This window comes from Apteryx rowi, unplaced genomic scaffold (genome assembly GCF_003343035.1).
Source record: "Apteryx rowi isolate R43461 unplaced genomic scaffold, aptRow1 scaffold_1500, whole genome shotgun sequence".
NCBI classification, from domain to species: domain Eukaryota; kingdom Metazoa; phylum Chordata; class Aves; order Apterygiformes; family Apterygidae; genus Apteryx; species Apteryx rowi.
In genome coordinates, this window is record NW_020447754.1 from 9,586 (window position 1) to 21,211 (window position 11,626).

An 11,626-nucleotide genomic window follows, 5' to 3' on the forward strand; every position below is an offset into this window, starting at 1 on the left:
TTGGTTAGGCATGATTTCCCCTTGGTGAAGCCATGCTGACTACTCCCGATCACCTTCTTTTCCTCCACATGCTTGGAGATGGCCTCCAGCATGAACTGCTCCATCACCTTTCCAGGAATGGAGGTGAGGCTGACTGGCCTGTAGTTCCCTGGGTCCTCCTTCTTGCTCTTTTTGAAGACTGCGGTGACATTGGCTTTCTTCCAGTCCTCAGGCACCTCTCCTGTCCTCCATGACCTTTCAAAGATGATGGAGAGTGGCTTAGCAATGACATCCGCCAGCTCCCTCAGCACTCGTGGGTGCATCCCATTGGGGCCCATGGATTTGTGGGTGTCAAGTTTGCTTAAATGATCTCTAACCCAATCCTCCTCCACCAAGGGAAAGTCTTCCTTTCTCCAGACTTTCTCTCTTGCTTCCGGGGTCTGGGATTCCTCAGGGCTGGCCTGACAGTAAAGACTGAAGCAAAGAAGGCATTCAGTAACTCTGCCTTCTCTGCATCCTTCGTCACCAGGGCACCCACCCCATTCAGCAATGGGCCCACATTTTCCCTAGTCTTCCTTTTGCTACTGATGTATTTGAAGAAGTCCTTCATGGAGGTCATGGCTTGACCCTGCACTGCAGTGCCATAACGAATGGTGGCTGATCCACTCATGTCTGGCACTAGGCACCTGACAATACCAAAGAAGACTTCATGAAAGCTAACTGAATCCACGACAGGTGAGATACAGGTAGTTATCAGACACTCACAGCCCTCTGCCAGCCTCCACCAGCTACACCCGGGCCTACAGCCCTGCAGATGGAGATTGCAAGAAGAGCAGGTGGTTCACCAGCAGAGACAGCAGGAAAGGAGATCTGCATGTGAGACTGTGCTCTGCATGGGAGCAGAAAGAACTGGGTCCCAGGATGGGACATGGGTGCCCACAGGCAGCCCCAGCCTGCCCAGCCCTGGGCTCGCTGCTCTCCCTGGCCAGCCCTCACCTGCCAGCACCTCTGCAAAGGACAAAGCCAGGTGCCAAGGCATCATCCTGGGTGGCATCATTCCTTGCTGGGCCAGGAGCCATTAGCTAGTGCTGGGGGTAATGCAGCCCTGGCGGGAGGTGGAGGGTAGAAGAGATGAGCTGTGCTGGGCCTTGCTCCTGCCTGTACTGGGCTCGCCGCGGCAGCGCTAAAGATTGTGCCCTCCCCTCCCCCCCGGGCTCCACCTCTGCTGTCGCAGCTTCTGCAGTGGGAGAAGGGGGGGCACACGACTGGGCTGGCACAGGTTCATTAGCAGAGAAGGAGTGCAGCGCCCCCAAAAGGCCATGGCTCCTTTTACTTTTCTCCCCAGAAGGCTGTGAGGGTGTCCCTGCTCTTCAGCCCTGCACAGCCCTTTGAAAGGCACCCTGGCAGTGCCTCCCAGCAATAGGGAAAAGATGTTCACTGCTCAGTGGCTGCTCCAGAAAGGGGAGCATGCTGGGAGCTGTGGGAGAGCCATGAAGATGTTTGGGGATGTTTGGGAGCAAAACAGAGATATGGACCATCCTGCTCCACCCGCAGCCGGGTCTTCACCTYGGCCAGGCCCAGCTCAGGCTGGTCCCCGGGATGGGCTATCAACCCATTGATAGCAATATTCCCTTGCAGGACCCACCTCATGGCCCACATCCCTGCGGGGTGCACTCCCTATGCCCTTCACACAGGGCTGAGAGACAGCTTTGGGAGACAGCCTCCAATATTCAAAGACTGAGTGTAGCTGCCTCAGGGGCTTCCCCTGTGCCCYGCCCATCCCCACACTGTGTGGGCTGCAGGTTGGATAGAGGCACCTGACCCCACACCTGGGAATGGAGCGGGCTGTTCTCACTGCATTCCATAGGGAAACATGAGGGCTGGACTGGGAGGACAGGTTGTGCTGTAAGAGGTCAGCACAGCTCCACAGGGTTGTGCAGGGTGCAGGGGTGCTCTGGATTCCTGGAGTGCTGGATCTCTGCATCCCTTTTAGCTAAGATAGGCAMTAACCCCCATGCACACTGCATCCCACAAAGCCAGGCCCAGTCTGCTTTGCCTCTCCTCACCTCAGCTCTGCCCCCATTTCCTCCATCTGTGCCTCTGTGACCCCCAGCATGGTAGAACCTGGCCCACACCCCATGTCCGAGGCACAGCCCAGTCGCTCCTTTGGGACTGGGCTGCTTTGTGACACCCATGAGTGTGAAAGGAGTGAGGGGAGGAGGAGAGGAAGCTGATGCTGTCAGGGAAGCCATGGGGTCTCTCACTGTGGTCTCTGTAAGGTGCAATAATAGAGCATGCTGTTGGCCAGCTCCAGGGGCAGCAATGCCCAGGGTTCTGTAGCTCGCATAGGCCTGGGAGGAAAATCTCTTGTAGGCAGAAAGAGCTGTGTGGCTACAGGAACCCAGCCTCCCTCCACCGCCACTCTTCCTGCAGGATGTACTGCGGGGGCCCCACAGGATGCTGCCAGTACCAGGCCACATAAATATAGGAGGCATTGGAACTATAAGTGCAYCAGAGGGTGTCCAGATGCCCTGCTCACCCCCACACTGAAGACATTCATGGGTTAGATCTTGTTGCCTGCCCTGAAATGAGCCTGAAGCCAGAGCAGTGCTGTTTACCCATTGCTTCACTCCAACCGGCAGATGAAAACAGGCTGAGAAGCAGATATTGGAAACAGGAAATGCTGTTTCCAAAACCTTAATGCTCTGGGTGCCCAAGGGAAGAAAAGGAGGGAGGGAAGGCAAGAGAAGGAATGCAGGCAGGCAGAGTGGTCAGAGCTCTTTTGGAGAAATGAAATATGCTGAACATCCTTGCTGGACTTTAACACTACTTTTGGATCTTGTAGAGAGGAAAGGGGCAATGCTGGGAAAGGAACCATTTGCAGCATGGCCAGAATTGTCTCATGGTGCACAGTGATGGCCTGACTCTCCATGGGAGCAGCCCTGAATCCCCTGGCAGACGCCTCTGCTCCAGCTCCTGCACTGTGGGCCAGGGGCTCTGGCAGGAGGTAATTTTCAGGGCACAGTGGGGTTTCCTGTCCCGGTGGGAACAGCACAGAAGTATCAGGCAAAGTACCCAGGGGTGCAGGGTGTGCAGGGCCAGAGACTCCTCAACCAGGGGAATGTCCTGGGGATTGTCCTGTGGGAGGCAGAGACTCACCCAGCCACGGTGGCCTTGCATCAGATATTGGAAGTATTATGCTTTGTGAAAGTGAGGCACTTGAATCTAGACCCATGTACATGCAGGTACCACAGCATGCTTTAGTAATTGATGGTTAACCTTGACCCTCAGCAGAAAAAGTGCCTGGAGCCCCCAGGTGCCCTCAGCTCTCCTATGGCCTCCATCAGCCTCACCTGGGACAGCAGCCATCCATGGACACACGGCCACAACCAAAGAACTGACTTCCCTTCAGCAAGGAGCCTGTAGGCCCCTTCCTGCTGCACTGTACCAGACATTGCCATTTGCTCGGTGCTGCTGCCCATCAGGATTTCACCCTGAGTTTCCTGTGGTACCAGAGGTAATCTGGAAGGGGCCATGCCGTGGGGCACTGCTCTGCCCTCCATAGAAGGCAGAAACAGTTGTGTTGCTCCTACATTTTCTGTTGGATGACAGGACACTTAAAGAACGTAAGGGAGGGGCCCCGGCAAGAGGTTTGTGTTTAAGTTCAGATGGCTTTCCTGTCACTGTGGTAATGGCACAGAAGTATCGAGCGGAGTCCTGAGGGTGCAGGGCACGCAGGGACAGAAAAGCCTCGGCCCGGGGATTATCCCGAGAGGTGGTGGCTCGACCCTCCAGTGCTGGCATGTGCTGAATGAATGAGGAATCAGAGCTGATGTAGGAGACCCACTCAGGTCTGTCACCTGGGGACTGTCGGTACCAGCGCACAGCAAATGTTTCAAAGTTATAGCCAGATCCATGGCAGGAGAGGTTTACAGCATCCCCAGATGCTCGCAGTCCTCCACCGGCCTCCACCAACCGTACCTGGGCTCCCACCCCTGTGGACAGAGAGTGCAGGGAGCAGGGCAGCACATGCACACAGAGGGAGCCTTTCCTGTTCATCGGCCACTCTGGGGGTCCCCTTCCCCAGGACATGGGTAGCTGCAGTCTGCCCTCTGCCCTGGGAAACCCACTGGCCCTGGAATATCTCGAGGTTGCCCTCCTCGGAGCTGATCTTGTTTTTTCTTACAATGTCCCCGATTTCCTAAAAGCCTCCCTCTCCCTGCCACAGAACCCCTCCCCGGCAGGGAAGGCAATTTGCACGGGAGAATGTGCCTGGCATGGGAGCAAGGGGAGCTGAGCCCCGGAACAGGGCACAGGCCCTCGTGGGCAGCCCCAGCCCACCCAGCCCTGGCCTCGCTGCCCTCCCTGGCCAGCTCTCACCTGCCGGCACCACCGTGAAGGACCAGGCCAGGAGCCAAGGCACCATCGTAGACAGCATGATGCCCTGCCGGGCCAGGGGCTGGGGCCGGGGTCGATCGGGGGCAAAGCAGCTCCGGCGGGAGGCCGAGAGGAGCTGAGCCGAGTTGTGCTCGGCCCCGCTCCTGCCCTCACCGGGATTGCAGCCCCCCCCGCCGCGGTAGCGCAAACAACTCTGCGCTGCCCTTCAGGGGAAGGAGAAGGGGAGGACTCAGGGCGGGACCGAGCGGGGGCAGGTCCGTCAGCAGAGGAGCGCGGCGTCGCTGGGGCTGTGACAGGATGCAGAAGCTGCAGATGTCACCGGCCTCAATTTCCCCACCCCTACTCCCCCGCAGGTCTGTAGCGGGCCGGGGCGGTGGGCAGGGCCGGGGCGCCCGGTGGGTCTTTCTGGCTCGGCTTCCCCCTGGCTCGCACCCAGTGCAGGATGGGCTGGGCCATTCCAGACACACTAGTTGTGCAGGGCCCAACACACCGGGCTCCCKAGCTGATTCTGGGGGCGGTGGATTTGTCTCCCAGTGCCCCCACGTCTCTTGGTGCTGTGGAGAAAGATTGAGCTCTGGAACTCTGCCCTTTTTTGGTGGGGTGGGAGCATACATGGAGAAGGTGAGGGGCCCTTGGCAGGAGGTTTGTGTCAGGGTACAGCTGGGTTTCCTGTCTCCATGAGAAAGGTGCTGAACTAGTGGGCTGAGTCACGGGGGTGCAAAGTGCACAGGGCTGGAGACACGTTGCTCCGGAAGTTCTTCTGGGAGGCCGTGGCTTGCTTGGCCACCACGGCCTCATATTTCTTTGCAATGCCCCAGGAGCTGCCGATAAAGGAGACCAAGTCTATCCTGGTCCTGAGTCCCTGCTGTTACCATAGGATGACATAGTTCTTGATTTTGAAACTGGAAGTTTGTTAGGAGAGGTATACATTGCCACTGGCTGCTTTCAGCCATCGTCTAGCCTCCATCAGCCATACCTGGCCCCATACCCCTGCAAGAACACATGAATACAGTCACAGTGGATTGGGGATGGCAGCAGGGAACCTGAGGACTCCCTTCAGCCACCCTCCACCTGATCTTGTGCCTTGCCTAGAGCTGCTACTTCTCAGGGAAGTACTGTGAGTTCCCCTATGGCAACGGAGCTGATGGATTCAGGGGCCACATTTTGGGGCTTTCCTCCTCTCAGAGCTCTACAGACGATCCCCTATTTGTGCAAAAACCCTTGTACASGCCATGGGATATCAATTTCCTTGGCAACATTGGCTCTCCCAGGAACCCTCCCAGGGAACAGGACCTGCCTCCCAGGCCTGTGGCCAAGCAAGAGAAGACAAAGCTGGGACTGAAAACTTGAGCAAATCACAGAATCACAGAACAGTTGAGGTTGGAAGGGACCTCTGCAGATCATCTAGTCCAACCCCCCTGCTCAAGCAGGGTCACCTAGAGCACGTTGCACAGGACCCTGTCCAGACRGCTTTTGAATATTGCCAGTCATGGAGACTCCACAGCCTCTCTGGGCAACCTGTTCCAGTGCTTGGTCACCCTCACAGTAAACAAGTTTTTCCTCACGTTTGGACAAATTTCCTCTGTTTCAGTTTGTGCCTGTTGCCTCTCATCCTATCTCTGGGCACAACTGAAAAGAGTCTGGTCCCATCCACTTTCAGATATATCACCCTCCCTTCAGATATTTATGCGCAGTGATAAGATTCCCCCCCCTCAGCCTTCTCTTCTCCAGGCTGAACAGTCACAGCTCTCTCAGCCTTTCCTCRTAGGAGAGGTGCTCCAGTCTCTTAAGCATTTTAGCAGCCCTTTGCCAGATTCACGCCAGGAGCTCCATGTCTCTCTTKTATTGGGGAGCCCAGAACYGGACACAGTACTCCAGRKGTGGCCTCACCAGGGCTGAGTAGAGGGGGAGGATCGCCTCCCTTCGATATGTTGGCAACACTCTTCCTAATGCAACCCAGGATACCATTGGCCTTCTTGGCCACAAGGGCACATTGCTGCCTCATGCTTAACTTGGTGTCCACCAGCACTCCCAGGTCCTTCTCCGCAGAGCTGCTTTCCATCAGGTCARCYCCCAGCCTGTACTSGTGCMWGGGGTTATTCCTCCCYAGGTGSAGGRCYCTGCACTTGCCTTTRTTGAACTTCATGAGGTTCCCCTCTGCCCATCTCTCCAGACTGTTGATGTCCCTCTGAATGGCAGCACGGCTCTCTGGTTTTATCAGCCCCTGCTGCCAGTGTTGGATCATCAGCAAACTTGCTGTCCCTTCATYCAGGTCACTGATGAAYAAGTTGAAYAGGATTGGACCTGGTATTGACTACAGGCCTCCAACTAGACTTTGTGSCACTGAGCACAACCCTCTGAGCTCTGCCATTCAGCCAGTTTTCCRTCCACCYCACTGTCTGCTCATCTAGCCTGTACTTCTCAGTTTGCCTGTGAGGATGTTATGGAAGACAAAAGCCTTACTGAAGTCAAGGTGGACAGCATCCACTGCTCTCCCCTCATCTACCCAGCCAGYCATTCCATCAGAGAAGGCTATCAGCTTGGTTAGGCATGATTTCCCCTTGGTGACGCCATGCTGACTACTCCCGATCACCTTCTTTTCCTCCCCATGCTTGGAGATGGCCTCCAGCATGAGCTGTTCCATCACTTTCCCAGGGATGGAGGTGAGGCTGACTGGCCTGTAGTTTCCTGGGTCTTCTTTCTTGCTCTTTTTGAAGACTGGAGTGACATTTGTTTTCTTCCAGTCTTCAGGCACCTCTCCTGATTGCCATGACCTTTCCAAGATGATTGAGTGGCCTWACAATCACATCACCAGCTCCCTCAGCACTCAGGAATCATGGTGCTGAAAGGGGCTAAGATTTTGCTGTCTGTGTGTCAGCAGGGAAAGCCCTGTGCTCACTGCCCTGCTGCCTAAGATTCCCTGCTCTGGGACCCACTCCCTGTCCTGYCCCTGGGGGAGAGTAGGAGGGCTGTGGGGAGTACAGGAGCCCCTGCCCTATTTTGGGCTGCCCTGTGGGAGGAAAGGAGAGAGGTGAGAGGCGGCTGGTGAGGGGGAGGTCCCCTTCTCTGAGAGCAGCTGAGAGAAGCTGCCTGAGGCTGCCTTGGCACAGCCTGGACACAGCAGGCRAGACCAGGCAGGAGCAGGTCCTCAGAGCTGTGGGGAGAACGGGGCAARCTGGGTCCTGCCTGGGCTAAGAACTGCACAGACCAAATTGCCTTTGGGTCCCCAGTGCTACCAGCCAGACACCGAGCAGCCCCAGAGGTCCCCATTGTCATCATTATTTCTTGCTGTCCCCTGCATCTCTGGGCCAGGGGATGCCTGTGCAGAACTGTCTTGCTTCCTGGGTTGCAATGCTGTTTATCACTTGCTTGGGTATTTCTTAGCAGCTGCAGCTGGGACGGGGACTCAGCCAGACACAGCACTGCCTCTGGGCTGCTGGACATTGTTGTCCAGGAGCGCTGGTATCTGCAGCTCCAGTCCCCAGCAGAGCTGAGAGCAGCCCCTGCTATGGAGTGATGATGCAACCAGGGGATAACCCCCCTGGCTGATAACTTATAAGTTCAGGAGTGCTGTGGATTTCCTTGAGAACCATTGGTTTCTGTATGAGGAACTGGGGAAAGCTGTGAGTGTCTCATCTTAACTGCAAACAGCCCCATGGTCATGCCCCTCTAGATCTCTGCTCTGAATCTCTCTGCATGCATGGAGTCTTAGAGAAATATAGGGAGATGCTGGGATGTGAGAAAATGTTGGAAGGGTTGATATCAGAAGGAAAGGATCATTTCAAGGGTGAAAGCACTATCAAGGGTGGAGGATGAAGAACCTCCCTCCTCCTCTGCTGTGCTTGGTGATACAGATTTTGCACAAGCAGAAATGGAGCTCAGCTCACTGTGGAGTGTCACAGCACAGTAATAAACCGCGGTGTCCTGGAAAGAGACAGTTGCTATTTCCAAAGGGGCTGTTTTGTTATTGTACACCACAGTGGAGAATTGCCCATTCCGAAACCTGTCATTTCCTGCAGCTTTAAAAGCTTTCAGGATATACTTGAAGGTCCCCCCTGGGAGCCAGCGGTACCAGAAGAAATTCAGAATTCTGTCGTTTTCCGTTGGAATGTACTGGCAGGGTAGAACCACCTGCTGTCCAACTRTGGCCAATATCTCTGAGAACTGCTTCTCCAGGTTTCCTCTAATGAGACCTGCAATACAGGGAGAAATGTGTATRCAGGCCAGCTCTCTTCTTTCTCTTGCTTGCTCTATGTTTAATGCTGTGTCCACCCCCAAACCCTTCTGCATTTCCAAAGAAAGAAGAAAGTTCTGATGTGTCCTTCCATCACCCTCTCTGTATTCCTCTCTGGTACCATTGCCTTGTCAGCACAGATTTCTGGACTGCCTACTGAAAAATTGTGGGAGATAATAAGAAAAGCATGAATACAACCCACCTGCTTGGATTAGCAGGACATAGGCTGGCACAGCAACGGTGAAGATCATTTTTGCTGGCTCTGAAATCCCTGCCCCTGGGGAGAATCTCAGCACGATGCAGGAAAACGTGCTCTCCGCAGCCCAATGAAATGGCCACTTCCTGCGGGCTGAGCCAGGGCGTGCAGCAAGGGGTCACGCCTCCAGGCAGGGAGGGGACTGAAACCTATTCCCCTTTTGCCTCTGCTCATCTTGGTGGCAGAGTGCAGACAGAGTCTCAGAACCTTCCTGAAGACTTTTCCATGGATTTCCTCCTCCTTTCCTAAGGTTTGCTCTGCAAGGGGGCATTGATCCCTAGCTGTAGGGTTTCTCTGCTCTGTGCATGATCTTCATTGTGGGAGGTCTGTCAAAAGCACAAGGGTTTGTCGTAGTGCCTCTTGATTCTTCAGGGCTCTGGGGAATGCAGATGTAGCATTCTTTTTTAAAAAGTTTCAGGTCTTGCTTAATTTCTCCTCTGGCATTTTGGAAGCTGCAGTTCAGTATTCCTGCACAGACAGGACCTCAGAGACATGGGGGAAGAGGGGAGGAAGATGATGAGGGGGGAGGGGAAATAAAAGGTAATTTAATGGGTAAAAATTCAAATTCCTAGAGTTGGGAAATGGAGTCCTGGTCCTGATGGGTTGGCCCCTCTTGATACTGTCCATGGTGGGGCAGGCTCGGGGGGAAGGGGGAGGGTGACTTTGGGACAGAGGGACCCGCAATCCCATCTCCAGCTCAACCCTGAACCTGTGCAGGACATATGGGCAGGGCTTGGCACTCCCCGGCCACTGCTGCTGTCCCTCCACCTGGCAGGGACAGAAGGAGAAGGAGACAGGGACAGGAGGTGAAAATCTGGTGTTTGGAGCCAGTGGGCAGAGATGTGCTGAGGAGCAGCCCCAGCACCGGGAGCAAGGGCTGCTGGGCAGAGCAACAGTGCCTTTCTCTTGCTCCAGTCTCCTGATGGGTAGTTTATGCCATGGGGAGAAACGTCCCTTCACCACCATGTGTCCAAATGCRCAGTAATATACTCCACTGTCAGCCAAGGCTGCATCATCCTTTTGCAAGGTGAGGTTTGCCCTGTAAATCACATCCCCTCAGTCAAAATAGACCYAGGTGGTGAGTTTCCCCTGGATGAAGCGGGCACCGCTCTCAGTAGACCGGGCAGTGCCCAGGAGGTACTTGGGTCCCCCGCTCCCAGCTGAGTGGTACCAGGAGAAGGAGGGATTTCTGGCTGAGGTGGTGAAGTTGCAGATGAATGAGACGGACTGCTTGACTGATAGGAGCACCTGAAGAACCRTGATGGGAAGGAGCTGGTTCGGTGCAGCGACTGTGGGAGGGAGACAAGGCAGCTGCAGTTACCCATTCAGACATTGCCTCCTGTGGTCTCCCCCACTCCTCTGTCCATTATTCTCAGCCTTCTCGCCTTCCACTACCCCTATTGCCCCTACCACAAAGTTTCAAGGCTGGGGGGTGGGGGGGGGGAGAGCTGAGGGGTAAAAGAAACCTGGCAAGGGGACCCTGACCTGGCTTGAAGTCGCGCTTCTCCCACCTGCAAAGAAACAAGGGAGAGCTGATGGCTGCATTGCATCCCCCAGCAGGGCAGTGCCAGGCAAGATGAAAGCTCTACAGAGCCATTCTTCCCTGTGAAACGGAGGGGAGGAACCAAGGACAGAGCCTGCCTGGAACCAGTTACTCCTGAGGGGTCCTGCTGTGGAAAGGTCTCCCTGAAAGGTGATCAGACGGAGTTGGGGTCTGCAGTGCCAGTTCCCAGCAGAGCTGAGAACAGCTCCAGCTCTATACTGATGCTGCTGCTTGAGGCTATTTTCAGGGGTTGTTTGGGCTTTCGCTGGGGACTGTTGGTTTGTAGGTGAGAAAGGAAGGCTGTGCATGTCCCAGCTCATCTGCAAACAGCCCATGGTCCCAGAGAGCTGATTTTCAGTATTTCTGCTGGACAGAAGCAGGGACACAGGGTAAATGGGAGAAGATGGGGGATGCCAGACAAGGAAAACACAGTTCATCTAGGGGAGGGGGAAAAAAAATTGCCAGAACTGGTAAATGGAGAAYACATAAGGGATGAAACCTTCTGTCCCCAAGCAGACTACAAATTTAASTACTCCCCAGAGTTTTCAGGGGCAGCGTCTGCATCTCTGGGTGGACAGGGAAAGTGACAGTAGGGTTTTGAAGGGGCCAGTGTCTTAAATGCCCCGGTCAGATGGTTACCCCTGAGGATTTAGAAGGGGATCCATGAGAAATGCTGTGATCCCAGGGAAAACCGGGAGGAGAGGTCCAACCCTGCCATCCTCTTCTGTACCCTGTACCATGTGCCCAAAGCTGGGCCAGAGGCAGGTGAGGAGAATTAGCCCACTGGTCCCAGCGATTATGCCTTAGCAGTGCCCCTGCCCAGTGTGACACTCACCGAGGAGAAAACAGGCAGTCACAGACCTCAGGACACCTGACGACCTCATTGCCACCAGGGCCCTGAACGATGGGCTGTCTCCACGTAGGTGCCTTGGCACCGAAGGGTTACTTCTSTGTGGGGATGACTCTGCCAGACTCCCCCTAGACTGGGGGAAGGAAGGGAAAGGAGACGGGGGGAGGGTACCTGGACCAGTGGACAGTGATGTGCAGAGCTGCAGCCCTGGCAACGGGAACAAGGGGTCCCGCACAGCGAGACTGGACCGGATGCACAGTGCAGGCCCTCGCTGCCCTGCTTGGCGTCCCCTCCCACCTAAGCACACAGCCCCGGGGTTAGTCGGGCCCGGGCCCGAGCGGCTGGGGGGAACGGCCCCGGGGCCCG

General features: G+C 55.5%; 1 protein-coding gene and 1 gene segment (V, D, J or C); both read right to left on the bottom strand.

Moving 5' to 3' along the window:
- Nucleotides 1–3,411: 3,411 nt before the first annotated feature.
- LOC112962616 lies at nucleotides 3,412–4,544 on the bottom strand. The segment is given in 2 exon segments: nucleotides 3,412–3,974; nucleotides 4,360–4,544. Coding segments are annotated over 2 exon segments (564 nt in total).
- A 3,734-nt stretch (nucleotides 4,545–8,278) lies between these two features.
- LOC112962617 lies at nucleotides 8,279–11,529 on the bottom strand. Of its 2 annotated transcripts, none has more exons than XR_003252368.1 (3): nucleotides 11,246–11,529; nucleotides 8,814–10,156; nucleotides 8,279–8,570 (listed from the first exon to the last, which is right to left on the bottom strand). XR_003252368.1 is itself a non-coding variant. In XM_026058970.1 (3 exons), the coding sequence occupies exons 1-3, from the start codon at nucleotides 11,292–11,294 to the stop codon at nucleotides 9,327–9,329; spliced, it is 747 nt and encodes a 248-aa protein (XP_025914755.1). In that variant the 5' UTR covers nucleotides 11,295–11,529; the 3' UTR covers nucleotides 8,588–9,326. The 2 variants fall into 2 exon arrangements, 1 of the variants encoding a protein (XP_025914755.1); XM_026058970.1 differs by lacking the exon at nucleotides 8,279–8,570 and having other exon boundaries at nucleotides 8,588–9,906; nucleotides 10,039–10,156.
- Between the last annotated feature and the right edge of the window lie 97 nt (nucleotides 11,530–11,626).